Source organism: Rhodamnia argentea, chromosome 7 (genome assembly GCF_020921035.1).
Source record: "Rhodamnia argentea isolate NSW1041297 chromosome 7, ASM2092103v1, whole genome shotgun sequence".
Lineage (NCBI taxonomy): Eukaryota > Viridiplantae > Streptophyta > Magnoliopsida > Myrtales > Myrtaceae > Rhodamnia > Rhodamnia argentea.
The window spans coordinates 11674087-11688243 of NC_063156.1; the positions used below are offsets into that span (position 1 = coordinate 11674087).

The 14157-nt window shown below is 37.1% G+C and overlaps 1 protein-coding gene across 1 annotated transcript; it reads right to left on the reverse strand.

Moving 5' to 3' along the window:
- Positions 1-544: 544 nt before the first annotated feature.
- On the reverse strand, positions 545-2182 carry LOC125315970 (putative disease resistance protein RGA3). Its single transcript, XM_048282598.1, has one exon. The coding sequence runs from the start codon at positions 2180-2182 to the stop codon at positions 545-547; it is 1638 nt and encodes a 545-aa protein (XP_048138555.1).
- Positions 2183-14157: the final 11975 nt, after the last annotated feature.

Sequence of the window (14157 nt, forward strand, 5' to 3'; positions counted from 1 at the left end):
AAGCTTGCAACCAACGATTTGAAAGGACTCTAGGGCAATTAATTCCCCAAATGGCAAAGATATTGGTCCCCCACAATTCATAACCTCCAACTCACGAAGGTGAGTCAGTCGGCAAGTACCTTCAAACAATACTTGGAGATTTTCACATGCCTGGAGTCCCAAAAAATGCAAGTTTTCCAGATATTGTATTCCAGTTTCTTGCAAACTCGTCTGCTTTGTTGTTATATATAAAAATCTAAGACCGACAAGCTTGTTCATATTTTTCGGTAACTCGCCTAGCTCCAAGCAACCACCGATGTTTAACTCTAGCAAACTCTGCAACTCACAAATGGCATCTGGAAGCTTTTTCAATTGCTTGTTCTCAGAGAGATTTAATGATCTCAATTGTTTCAAGTTGCATATGGAACTGGGCAGCTCCTTAAAGCAACCAAATGACAAATGGAGATATCGTAAGTGTTGACAATTGGAGATGAATGCTTTAACAAATTGTCTAGTAATAACTCCATCATCAACATCGTATGGAAGAAAAATTGCACGTAGCCGCTTAAGTTTTCTTTCCCAGAAAAGATGGGACTCCATCGTAGTTTGAGATTCCCTCTAACGAACCGTTAGGGAGCGAAATGCATTGAATTTTTTCTGAAATCTCTGGAGTATCTAAGTCAACAGTCAAACAATATTGTTGTCCCACATTCGTTGCAAGAGAATGGACCAAATCGTGCAATTTAAAAAATAATACTGTTCCTTGCTCCTCAACATCTTGGATCAAAGATCTCCTCCGCAACTCTTTGACATACTCAACACCAATGTCTTCCGGTGCTAGTTTTTCGCTTTTTGAACTAATGAGTCCTAAAGCCATCCATAGCCCAATTAAATGCCAGGCCTGGAATTGAACTCCTCTGGGGAAAAGTGACAAGATAGGAAAACATTGCTTTAAGTGAGAGGGTAAATGAACATAGCTAAGCTTAAGAACCGGCAAAATATCCTCTTTCGCTTCCGCTGACTCCCATGTTTCACTATCCCTTATACGAATCCAGTCCCCAACATCATCCTTTGAATTCAGTAGGCTCCCCAGAGTTTCCACAAGGAGAGGAACTCCTTGACATTTTGCGACAATGTCTTTTCCAATCTCAAGGAGATCGAGACGTGGTTGCGTTTCTTTTTCGTCAAAGGCACATTTTTTCAACAGGGCCATAGAGTCTTCATGAGAAAGACCTTTTAGATTATGTGCTGGATGGGTACCCATTATGGAAGCAACTTCTGAATTGCGTGTTGTCACAATTATCTTGCTTTCACTAGCTCCTTCACTGAGCAAATCTCTCAATTTTTTCCATTTCCTGTGGTCATTGCTCCATACATCATCCAAGACAAGTAGATATTTCTTGTCTTTGATGATGTCTAGCAAATGAGTTTGCAACTGCCGAATATCAACGTCACTCATACTTTGACCAGTTGCATGTTTAATGATCTCTTCAATGATTTTCTTGAGGTCAAAGTCCTCGGGCACACACACCCATATTCGCAATTCAAATTGCTCTTTCACCCTGTCGTCATTGTAAACTACTTTTGCTAGGGTCGTCTTGCCCAAACCTCCTATTCCAACAATGGGAATCACCGAGATGTTTTTGTCATCTACCGAAGGCAACAACATCTCAATTATCATTTCTTTATCACTATCTCTTCCGACGATATTCGACTTCCTTACAAACGGGTCAGTGATCTCTCGTAGTGGCATATGTGCCTCACTATTGTCATCACTCCGGAAAAGATCGAATTGATCTTTATCGGCAGAAATTCTGGATAATCTCTCCTGAATCGCCTTGATTTTATGACTGATTTTCACACGAAATATGAGTGGATTAGAGAGGGAAAGGAAGCGATATACCTTCTCTTTGATGCCCCCATAGCGACTTATCACCTTCTTTCGTAAGGCTTCGCACTCGAGTTCATCAAGCACATCCTCCGCATCGTACAATACATCTTGAAGCTGATCTAGCCACACTTGCAGGCCGTGCTTCTTCGTCTGTTGCTCCTCCGCATCCGACAACACTGCCTTGATGGCAGTCAACGTCTCTCTAAGCTCGCTGATTTGGCCCTCGACACCATAAATCGCAACTGCTTCTTGGATGGCGAGGGATCTTAGCTTCCCAAGCACCTCCTGTGTGATGCCAAAGGGGTCTCCCATGTTTTTCCGAGGAGGGAGAATGGGCTAAAAAGGTGGAGGAAATTGATTGTTGGCCATTTGGCTGGAGAATTGGATGGTCTAACCAAGAATGTCTCAATGTCTATACATTTAGCGATGCCTTGTCGTGACTCTATTGTAATAAGAGAGAGAGAGAGAGAGGGTTTGACCAACAACAAAAGAAAAAGAAAAAGAAAAAGAAAAGAGACAGAAAGGGAGGATGAAGAAAACAAAAGTAGAAAAGGGAGAAAAGAAAAGAAAGGAGGGAGGGAGGTGGGTTGAGTCAGAAAGAAAAGGAAAGGAGGATAGAGAAAGAGACAGGCGGGCCCACGAAAATAAAAGAGGGAGAGTGGAGAGGGAGCTTCGAGGAACTGAGGCAGAGGACGAGAGCCGGTTTCCCATGAAAATTAATTAAAATAACTATATTAAAATTGATGATTGAATTTTGACAAAATTAAAAATTTTAAAATTGAATTGACATCCGTATAATTAGCTTAGAAGTGTTTGAAATTTGAATGATTTCTCCCTTCCATACGATTAAAAGAATTTGCAATCGAAAAGTGTTCTATTCTCGAGGGTTTTTTTCCAATTTATTTTTTTTAAAATATTTACAAAATTATTTTAAAAAAAAAGTATTTAAGAGTTTGGGCCTCGCTCGACAGTTGGGTTGCCGAGCGAGGCCCGTTCGGCAGCCCAACTACCGAGCGGGTGTGCCGGGCCCGGCCTCGGTTGCTCGGTAGCCCAACCGCCGAGCGGGACCGGGCTCTTTTTTTTATTTCATTTTTTTTAAGTGTTTTAATTATTTATACTTATAATATTTATTTTATTTCATATTTTTTTAACATGTTTATATTTGTTTTATTTATAAAATTTTTCTTGCGAAGCTTATCTTTATAATATAATTAGTAATAATTAATATAAAAAATTATAAAGATATATAATGTTGGTAAGATATATGAAATAATATATTAATATAATGTTGGTAAGATATATGAAATAAAAATTATTAATATAAATAATGTTGTAATTATGTAATTAATTAAAAATATTCATAAAATAAAATTGGTAAGATATATGAAATTAAGAAGGACGAGGATCTAGATGTCATTTCGTAAATATTTTTTTAAAATTAAATTGGAAAAAACCCTTCTTTTGCCATTTTCCCTACATTTCATAAATGACAAATTTTATCAGCTTCTGTAGTTTTGCCAAAGTAATGTGGAATGTATTAGTAGTGCGTTTCTAGATCGATCGGACGGACGTAAATCCAATCGAAAGGCAAAACAGTGATGTATTAAGAACCGGCGAATCAGGTCGACAACGTCGGATTGGGCTCAAATTTGGTCGGCTGAAGCAAAACGGTGTCCTAATCAATATACATCGCCGTTGGCGGTGATGAACGATGGATTTTTGCGATTTGAGATCATCTAGATGGGTTTTCCTATTTTTTTTTTAGTTTTTTTGGGATTTATTAATGGCAATTTTTGCGATTCGGGATCGTCTAGATGGGTTTTCGATTGATTATGTTATAAAGATATTGAATTAAGAAGGGGGTTCCTTAATTTCATATATCTTACCAATTTTATTTTATGAATATTTTTAATTAATTACATAATTACAACATTATTTATTAATTATAAATCTTAATAATTTTATATTAATTATTACTAATTATGTTATAAAGATAAGCTTCACTAGAAAAAAACTATAAATAAAATAAATATAAACATGTTAAAAAATACGAAATAAACTAAATATTATAAGTATAAATAATTAAAACACTTAAAAAAATGATATTAAAAAAAAAAAAGAGCCCCGCTCGGAAGGGCAGCCGCCGAGCAACTGGGGCCGGGCCCAGACACCTGCTCGGTAGTTGGGCTGCTGAGCGGGCCTCGCTCAACAACCTAACCGCCGAGCGAGGCCTAAAATTGTAAATATTTTTTTTAAAATAATTTTGTAAATATTTTTTTAAAATAATTAAATTGGAAAAAAAACCCTATTCTCGACTTAAGACAACAAATGGAATAGGCAATTGAAGTCATTATGTTATTATTCCCTTTTCTGTAATGTTTAGATATGTCTTACACAATGATTGGCTATGTAACTCCACAGGATTAGCTCAGCAGTTTAGGAACGGACTTATGTGGTGAATTAGGGGCACATTACAAACTCACATCAGCAAATGAAAATACATTTGGGTCACTAGCCGGGCTCCAACTCGAGTTTTGTAAACCGGACTCTCATTATGGAGAAGTGACGGAGACAGTTTGCGTAATAGGAGGTTTGCTACCATTCTACCCCATTGTTTATAACAATCCAAAGCAACATTTGAATTCGTTATCTGGGTGGATACGACAAGTTTATGATGAATTACTATTGGAATCGTATACTAGTATGAGTCTTACCACCAAACTATACGATTAGGTATATGTTTGATCTCTCTCAACCTGAGTAGTCTAACATTGTTGGTTCTCAATCATTTTCTTTGCTCATTGCTTTTTGTCTTGCATATTAAGTTGCTTTTGGTTTCTCCGCTCCGACTCACTCTTTACGATAAGCAATCTTTTGGCGAGAATCTTTGGGAAAGATATAGGTATTGGCGAGAATCTTTGGGAAAGATATAGGTACAATCGGGTAGCAGTTAACCGCTATCCAAATGAAGAGCCTCCACAATGGTGGTTGTGGCATGGCGTCAATGACGGCCAGAACGACGGTGGCCTTAGCAAGTCTGGCGACGGCTGAGAGGGAAGAGAGATGTACTAAGTCAAGGTTTTCTTATAAGAAAAATATTGCGCGCGCGCGCCCACACACACACACACACACACACACACACACACACACACACACACACACACACACACATATATATATATATATATATGATTAAAGACTCAACAAATGCTTGAGAAGTGTCTGTTCAACTTAGGAAGAGCCGTCTAGGCTTCAGAAGCGTCGGCTAGGCTTCAGAAGCGTCGGTAAGGTTCAGGTATCAGTAACTCTCAACACAAGGAGAACATCAAGGAAGGAGACGAATGTGCTATGCTATTTCTTATTGCACTACTCATAACACTGCTTAACTATTACAAGACTTGCCTTCATATAGACTTGAGAATTGGGTGGTCTAGACAAGAACGTATTCATTTTTACATTTCAGATCAACATCAGTCTTTTTTATAATGGATGATTCCACATCAATGATGGTAGCAACCCCAATATAATACCCGATATATATATATATATATATATATATATATATTGCATTTCACATCAATATAACGCTAATTATTTTTGTTAATCAATGCCTGTTATATATATATATATATATATATATATATATATATATTGCATTTCACATCAATATAACGCTAATTATTTTTGTTAATCAATGCCTGTTAGGTACAACTATAGATGCCTTGTCGTGACTCTATAATGGCCATCGGTGGCATATGAATATCATATTGTACATGTGCCATTAAAACAAACGATTTCACGTCATCGCCTTATCGTTTACTACAATCATGTTCTAACAGCGGGACAACCGTGGAATTTTGAACTTATTTTTCTTTTTGCTGTCATTAAAATATTGAAATTGTTCAGTAGGAACACTTGCAAGGCTTCAAATGACATTTAAAAGGAACGATTCCACGTCAATGATTGTAACAACCCGAATATAATACCGGAATACCTGGTAGGTTGCTAATTGTGGTCGACCAAAGCATACAATTTTTTTCATATTTCATATAAACATATTGCTAATAGTTTATTATAATTCCTTGCCCGTTCGGTACAACTAACGATGCCTTGTTGTGACTCTATAATGGCCATTCAGTGGCATATGAATATCATATTCCACATGAATATTTCTTACGTTACTAGTTTTGTTTTGCAAGTTGCACTTTCCGACATAATTCTAAGACTTAATTGCATTTTTCGAAAAATGTTTAAGATTAAATTGAACCTACTTAAAGGTTTAGGTTTCGATTGGACTTCTTGGTAAAGGATGATTGAATAAGAAAACCCAAATTGAGTCCCCCTTAAGAAATGTTAGTTTTCAAAGCTCTTAACTCTTTTCCGACAAAAAAAAAAAAGCCCTTAACTCTAGCAAATTATAGAGAATTAGTCCTTTTAGATATTAATAGTTGAATTCTTTTTTTTTTCCTTTCCCCATAATTGATATGGGGCATTAATTAGGAGGAGCCAACTTTCTGCATAATATCAGATTTGCTATGGGCGCTCCAAATTGCAATTTCTTCTGAGGCATTTGGACTGAACTCGTAAAGCATTTGAACTGAAAATATGAGAAAGAAGGCGAACTGGACAAGTACTATTCTACAACTAGTTGATTTCCGGTGGGCGATGCGTGCCCGGATAATTAATCGTGGCGATTGAGATTTCTGTATTCAGTCTAAATATCTTTAATCTTTTAGGAATTTAGCGATGCTTTTGATTTATTTATAGACATTGGGAATCAACGATGACTTATCACTATGGATGTCGAGATGAAAATTAAGGAGAAATTTGTTCGTGCTTTGATGGGTGGGATTTTAGGAAAGCTGAATTGTGTGAACACGATTTGATTTAGATTCGTGAGTCATGCTCCAAACACAAGGGGGACTCCTCAATATTTAACTTTCAAGGGGAGTGAGAAATGACAACTTAAGAAAACTTTATTACTATATTACGACCTTCGATCGTATTCTACTAAAAAAAGGTAAAATAAAAGTATTGGTGTTTTACTAACAATCACAAGTTTCATGTTGGATGCAATATTCGTGTGTGGATCAAACCCATATCCGAATTGAAATTGAGATACTGATACAAGTTCTTCTCTTCTGAATCAGATAGATTCACATCGAGTATTTATTACTTCTTGGGTTGTAATTGCTATCTTATTAGGTTCGGCCAGTATTGCTGTTCGGAATCGGAGAAGATCACGTGATACAGCTCTCTTGATGGGGGATACCAATAGTCTCTCTCTTGTCTATTTTCTTGTGCATTTAGATTTGAGTAGAATAATCCCTTCTTGATTTGATCACACCAAGAGAATATTTACATTTTCGATATTTTTGTACTCCCAAAGTTTGAATATTATCCACGACAGCGTTATTGGGTTGCAGCCTTCACATTTATAAGTAGAAATGCCTAAACAGTTCTTTTATTATTATTATTATTTCCAAAGTTGTCCCTTGTTTTTGCGCCTTGATGAGTGTGATCACGTGAAAGTTCATTAGTGTGAACATGATGAGATTTTGGTTCGCGTGTCATGATGGAAACACAGCTAATTCTGTCATTTTTTTAATAGCAGCTGCACATGGCGCATTGCCCATTACGCAAGTGCGCAATAAATAACGATATATGTATTTTAAGATGGTTTAGCAATTGGGGTCTGCAAACAATATATAGGATGCGTTATTTATTATGGGATAGAAGTCACAATAAAGCCTTTAAAGTATGTCGATTGTGACACATTTACTTCAAACTCTTTTTTGTGATATAAAAAAACTTCAAACTTGTGCTGGTGTGTCACATTTAATCCAAACTTGTATCAATACGATATATTTATCCAAAACCAGTTTTTGTGACACTAAAAATCCTAAACTTGTGTCCATGTGACACATTTACCTTAAAATATGGGTTAAATATGTTACACACTTACAAATTTGAGATTTTTTGTGTCACAAAAAAATAATTAGGGTAAATATATCGTACGTGTAAAAGCTTAGGATTTTTCGTGTCACAAAAAAAAAAAACTTAGAGTAAATGTTTCATAGGAGTACAAATTTGGAATTTTGCTGTCATCAGAAAAAGTTTGGAGCAAATGTGTTATAGTGGGCATATTTTATGATTTTGTGTGGCGTTTTCCCTTTATTGTTTACTATATAGTTTGAAATTACAGTTTTCAAGTTCTTAAAACTCATTGGACGATTCATTTCAAAACAATTACAACTTTACAATGAAGGCAAGCTCACATCATATTTCGTTGGCCTATGTTGTCAAAAAGGATCCTTATAGCTCCATAATTGAGGAGGATTTCTCAAAAAACCCTAGCCTTGGGGAGTGGCAAGCAGCACGGAACTTGAATTAATCAAATGGCATAAAAGGTCTTTTCTTTGTTAGAGCAACCACCGGAAGGAAGCCTAATGGTATAATTTCACAAGCCATGCTTAGGACGCCATTGGCTCCGATGTCATCAGGTCACCAACTTCCTTGACCTTCCGGCATTAGACATGCGTCAGCCTCCATAAATGGTCTTATGACTTTGCAGAGACCTGTGTTTTTGATAGAAATTATACAAAAAGTACACGTTGACAACACGATTTGTGGAAGTATTGTGATCAGCACATTAGCGTAGTAATTGATAAGGTACCAAGTCTACAACCTGGTCATGGGCTTTGACCCGGAGCTTGTCCATAGCCCACGAGAGACAAATCAAAGTTGCAAATTGATTAGCAAAAGCCCAACGCAAAAAGACCCAGCCTTACGGGAGTTGCTATGTTTTTTTTTTTTGGGTCGGAAAAACTAAATTGCATTACTAACTATTGAAAGTTCTTACATAAAAGCCCCGACAAGGGGCATCAACACAAAGAAGCTCTCAAAGAAGTTGGGGAGGGGACGAGGCCCAAAGGGCCGAAATACAGTTAACCCTATGCATTTTGACGACCAAATTAGCTACCTGATTGGCCTCTCTTTTGTAGTGGACCAGAGAGATATTTGGGTTTTGGGCCAGAATTAGCTAGGCTTAGCGGATACGATTTTCAACTTCCCGATACTATTATGACTGACTATTGACCGCATGAACAAGACTTTGGGAGTCAGACTCCACGGACACCATAAGGTTGTTTTCCTTCACCTCCTTTTTGGCTTTGAGGAACTCCAGACCGGCCACCAGTGCGTACGCTTCAGCTACTAGAGGTTTGCAAGATTTGATCTTTCCGATGAATCCGTCTTGCAGAAGCCTGCTTGAGTCTCGGAGGACACCCACGATTGCTCCATCGGTGATCTTGCCCAAAAAAAAAAAAAAAATCCTTCGATTAACTTACTATTGAATTGTAATGAAATAAGGAAAAGTGATGTGGAAAAAATAATCTTTATTTAAATGTGATTTTGAACGATTAATTGTTCTCCACTTTGGAATAAGATAAAAAGTACACACTCGAGGAAAACGAATCCCAAGTCTTTCAACTGATGAAATTAAAGACCTTGCCAGCCGGCTCTATTTTTTTTCTCCTCTCTCCCATCTTCACACTTTCTTCTTCAATATTTATGAAGGGAAAGGTTTGCCCCAGATTTCTCCCTCCCCTCTCCCATTTTCTTGAGCTATTTTGCTTCTCTATTTCATTTTTCTTGCTTTCCTCCCGTTTGAGAGCTTTTCTCTTTTGATTTAATCTAGATCTGAAAGATTTTTTCTCCTATTTTTGAGTAGATTTTTATCCCGATCTAGTTTAGATTTGATATTTTTTACGTGTATATTTTCGGGGTTTCTCTCTTCTTAGATTTCGTTGGTAAGCAAGTCCAGGTTTCAAAGGAGATCGAGAAGCTTCATGAAGGTTTCGCTCTCACATGTATCAGATCTATACTTGTTCAAAGTTTTTACTCCGCTCGGTGATGATGTTGGTGACGCTAAACCTAAGAGCACACTGCTAAAAGGCAAAGCCGTAACAACAAATGAAAATTTCGGTGTGTACTTATTACTGAAGACAGATTCGGTGATCGGCCGCTAATTTTGGTGTGAAGAAGTCGTATATGTGCTCTTTGAGCGTGTGACCCATAACCTTGTCCCGATGATTTGTCTTGTTGTCCGGAGCTTGTTTGATTTTGAAGTTGTCTGGAATTTATTTTAATTGGCAGTTGATCCGGCATGTTCCTCTCTTGTATCCCGAGGAAGTGAAGGAAATGAATAAAATATTAGTTCGACAAAAAAAAAACTAATGAAATTAAAAACAAAAGACATGGAACAAAACAATTCTTACGAAAGTTAAAGGATAAATAAACCTAATCAAAATCAACCAGCAATTTGAAGATCATATTTACTATTGGAATTACACAAAAAAGTAAACAAAATCGGATCGTGAAATCGTAAGATTTTGCAAATTACCTAAAATATATCCTAATGCTTTAAAAAGACTTGTCAAATTAATTACAAACGACTCGTAAATATCCGAAAGCTACGATTTGAATGGTTTGACTTTGTAGCATCTTGAAGTCGTCAGCTAGTGACGCTTCTGTTCCTAGGATCTTCCCAAGTACTATGTTCAGGTAATTTACGAGAGACAAAAGTGCTCATGAGGTTAATGAACTACCATACTAGAGTAGCCACTAATACCTGCTAATGGCTTAAACAACCTTTTATCTTGCATGGCATCATAGGTCGGTCAAGAGTTGGAATCGACACTTTGGCTGTAGTTATTCTCATGGATAACAAAAGGGCCATTAAATTTAACACGTCGGATGCAACACGAAAAAAAGGCAAAGATTATTAATTATTTGGGTAAAGCATCCAATTTCTGTTAAACAGTCAATTTGAATGAATCTTTTAAAGGCTTAGCCCACGTAGAATGCACTGCACCGTTACAACTTGGCCCGACGTGGATGAGGAACGGTCGTCGTGGCCAAGAGGTTTGGACAAGATGGGACTCTTTGCAGACTTCCCATCTCGTACGCTCCTATATGAGATAGCAATCAAAATCAACATGTTCGTAACTAGTATTTGTGGGTCGGGCGATTTGGTGACCATCTCTTAACTGAGCTGAGATTTGCTGCCTGACCAACATCTTTCCTCCTCCTTCATTTTCTTGATACTTGCGATGTTGGTAGTCTAGGACTAACTGTGTGCGATGCCGAAGCATTTGTAGGTCGGACCGGAGACGCCGGGAGAAGTTATAAAGAAGGAAATGACTCGACAGCACTCGCTGTAAGAATGGTACATATTCTTTCTGCAATCTTCCATTCTTGGTTAGAGTACGCAGATACCAGATTATAACTTCGCATAGCAAATTTCGATTGTCTATATCTAAATCTCGTCTATTAGTTGAGAGTATTTGCTGCAAAAGCATTCTGAAAAAGAACTAGGAAGTACTTGAGACTTGAGAGATATCAATAGCTGTCGATGCTCGAAGAAATTGGGATAACCTTTTCCTAGAATAGAGGACAGATGAATCGATTGAAGCATTTACCTGCTTTGAGGGATGAATTTACAATTTATAAGGCTTCGTTTCCTCCCACAAGGTGATAGGGGTTTGGAATTCAAATTGATGCCTTAGTCCACTCCGAGATAGAAAAATATCAATAAGGCCCGCTGGATCTATCCAAATTCAAAGCCTGCCAAAGGTGGCAGCTCCTCACATGAAATCATCAAAAGGATTCGAGCTCATCAAAGACTTGCCCACATGAAAGTATCAAAGACTTGCCCACATGAAAGTATCTGAATCTATCCAAATATGCCAGAACATGACAGCCGTGAGAGAGAGAGAGAGAGAGAGAGAGAGAGAGAGAGATTGTGACTTCAGCAAGGGTAATCGACAGAGCTTCATGAATGGTAAAACGATGAATGCCATGGTCGCGTCTTTGGCATGTCGTCATAGTGACTAGAAAGCATTCCAATTAAGAGGATCATAATGTTTTATAAGTAATAGATGCAACATTAAGGTTTTAATATTGTGCCAGCCGATCATTGGTTCTTCCCTAGTTTTTCACCAAACACTTTGTTGATGAAATTGACCAAGGGGTGCTGGATTTATAGGGAACTACCGCATGCACAATCACGAGTTCCGATAAAAGTATTTGGGAGACTAAAACGGACAAAGTCTTTGAGCCCGTAACAAAAACTTTTGTCGATGCAATTAGCCTTTGTGCATTCGTGTTCATAAGATATAGTCTTAGGAGCAAAAAAAAGAAAAATAAAAACATTATCTTCCTATGTAAAAGTGAATTAAAAAAAATTAGAAAAACGAAAATTAATGCATTATCTCTAGGGAACTCTATAAATAGTCTACTGGAATATGTATAAAAGATCGAGTTGCTGACACTAATTTACGAAAATAAGATTCGATTGCGAGGCGTGATTTTATCCAGTGTCCATTAACGAAAGATAAAGATCGTTCTAAGAAAATTCAAGCGGTGGAACTGCTACAATTGGTTTCATGTATTATGAATAAGGCATATTCTCTGAGGAGAAGTTCGTAACGCGAACACAAGCAAATAATTAAAAACGACACTCATTCAAGGAAACAAACAAAAAAAGTACAATATCGAAGCCATCTTTGTCTCTGAAAATAAAAGAGATTGACGAAGAATTGGCTTAGTGCAAGTCCAAATCTTTGTGGAGATCCACGTGGCGTGGCACATAGATCATGGGAGTTCATCTGCATTCAAAATGACAAAAAAAAAAAAAAAAGAGATCAAATAATCTTTTACACAGTATTATGACATTTATTGTGGTATCATGCAATTTGTCAATCTTTGATATTCGACTTACCATTGTTAGCAAAGTTAACTTTTATATGGATGTAAAATTTCTTTCACTAGAAACTTCTGTAGAAGTTTTTGCTTTGTATAAAGATGGAAATTTTTTTGTTCTATTAGCGTTTCTCATTCTAATCAATAATAGTATCAAGACTCCAAAAGTAGGGTTGTGCATGGTCCAAGCCGGTCCAGTCCGGTTTCGGTCCGACTGCTAACACCAACTCCTTGTAGAAATCTAATCATTGGATCTAAACTAATAACTTACAATATCAACCATTTAACCTAATAAAATATACACATGGCTATCGCACAACCATCACAAGAGTACTTATAATCCTAAAATAATGAGAAAAGACTAAATTAGGAAGAAAAACACTTAAGACAGCTAAAACAGGATTATCCTCTTGCATCGTTCTCCTCGAGGTGGAAAGAATCAAGATCAAAGTGGGATTATATTTGTACTTCACTGAATCCAAGTGCTAACAAAACAATGGGTTTGCATAATATAGTCAAGACAAAACACAAATTGAATCAAAACAAAACACGATTGGAGACTGTATATTGACAAACATGATTGGAGGTTGCGTTGCGAAGGCGAGACGTGAGCGTCAAGCGAGTGAAGAGGAGTGAGTGTCAAACAGAAGATAGGGAAATTAGGTTAACTAGTTATTCAAAAATTTCTATTTTTTTTTATAATTGTACATATATAATTATATATATTTTGGGCAATCCGGTCCACCATGGAACCGAGGACCGGACCGCCCGATCACCATTTCCATTTATTGGGAATGGGGACCGGACTACCCCCCTCAATGACCAGACCAACTCGGCCGGTCCGGTCCAATTTGCTCACCCCTACCCAAAAGGACATATATCCACATAACACGTGGAAACCATACCTTTATATGTTGTGTGTGTACTTTGGCTTTTCTTTTCATTCAAAACATTTGAAACTTTCACAAGCAGATTATATATATATATATATATATATATGAAATTTTGAAACAAATTTCCTATTTTAACGAGAAAGTAAAGAGAAAAACAATTTTAGTTTCCTTAAACAAGCCCTAAAAATTATGAGTTGGGGACCTACATATTACTATCCTACGTCACTAGCTGGCGAACCTGTCCCTCATCCGGGCCATTTTTCATGTATCTTCACGGATGGACACTTTATTTAGAGCGACACAAATTACAACTGAACCTTTTGTTATTGCCAAATCAAGTGATAATCAATCTTTATCGTTATTCAAGCTTGTGAGAAAATGACGTCCTATTTTGTAATGATAAGTGAACTGGACCGGTCCTCTGAGGACACTTGCAACAGATTCATTTGATAAATTATATTCAAACTATCAACTCAAGCTAGAGCAGCAATCTTCTGCATTAATAATCTTCGATAGAAAAAAGAATCAAATTTTACATTCAACACACCACATGCAACTGAGAAATTGGGATTTCTCAGAAGTTGTCCAAACATATAGTTGAAGTCGCCAATATTATGAATGTGCATAATG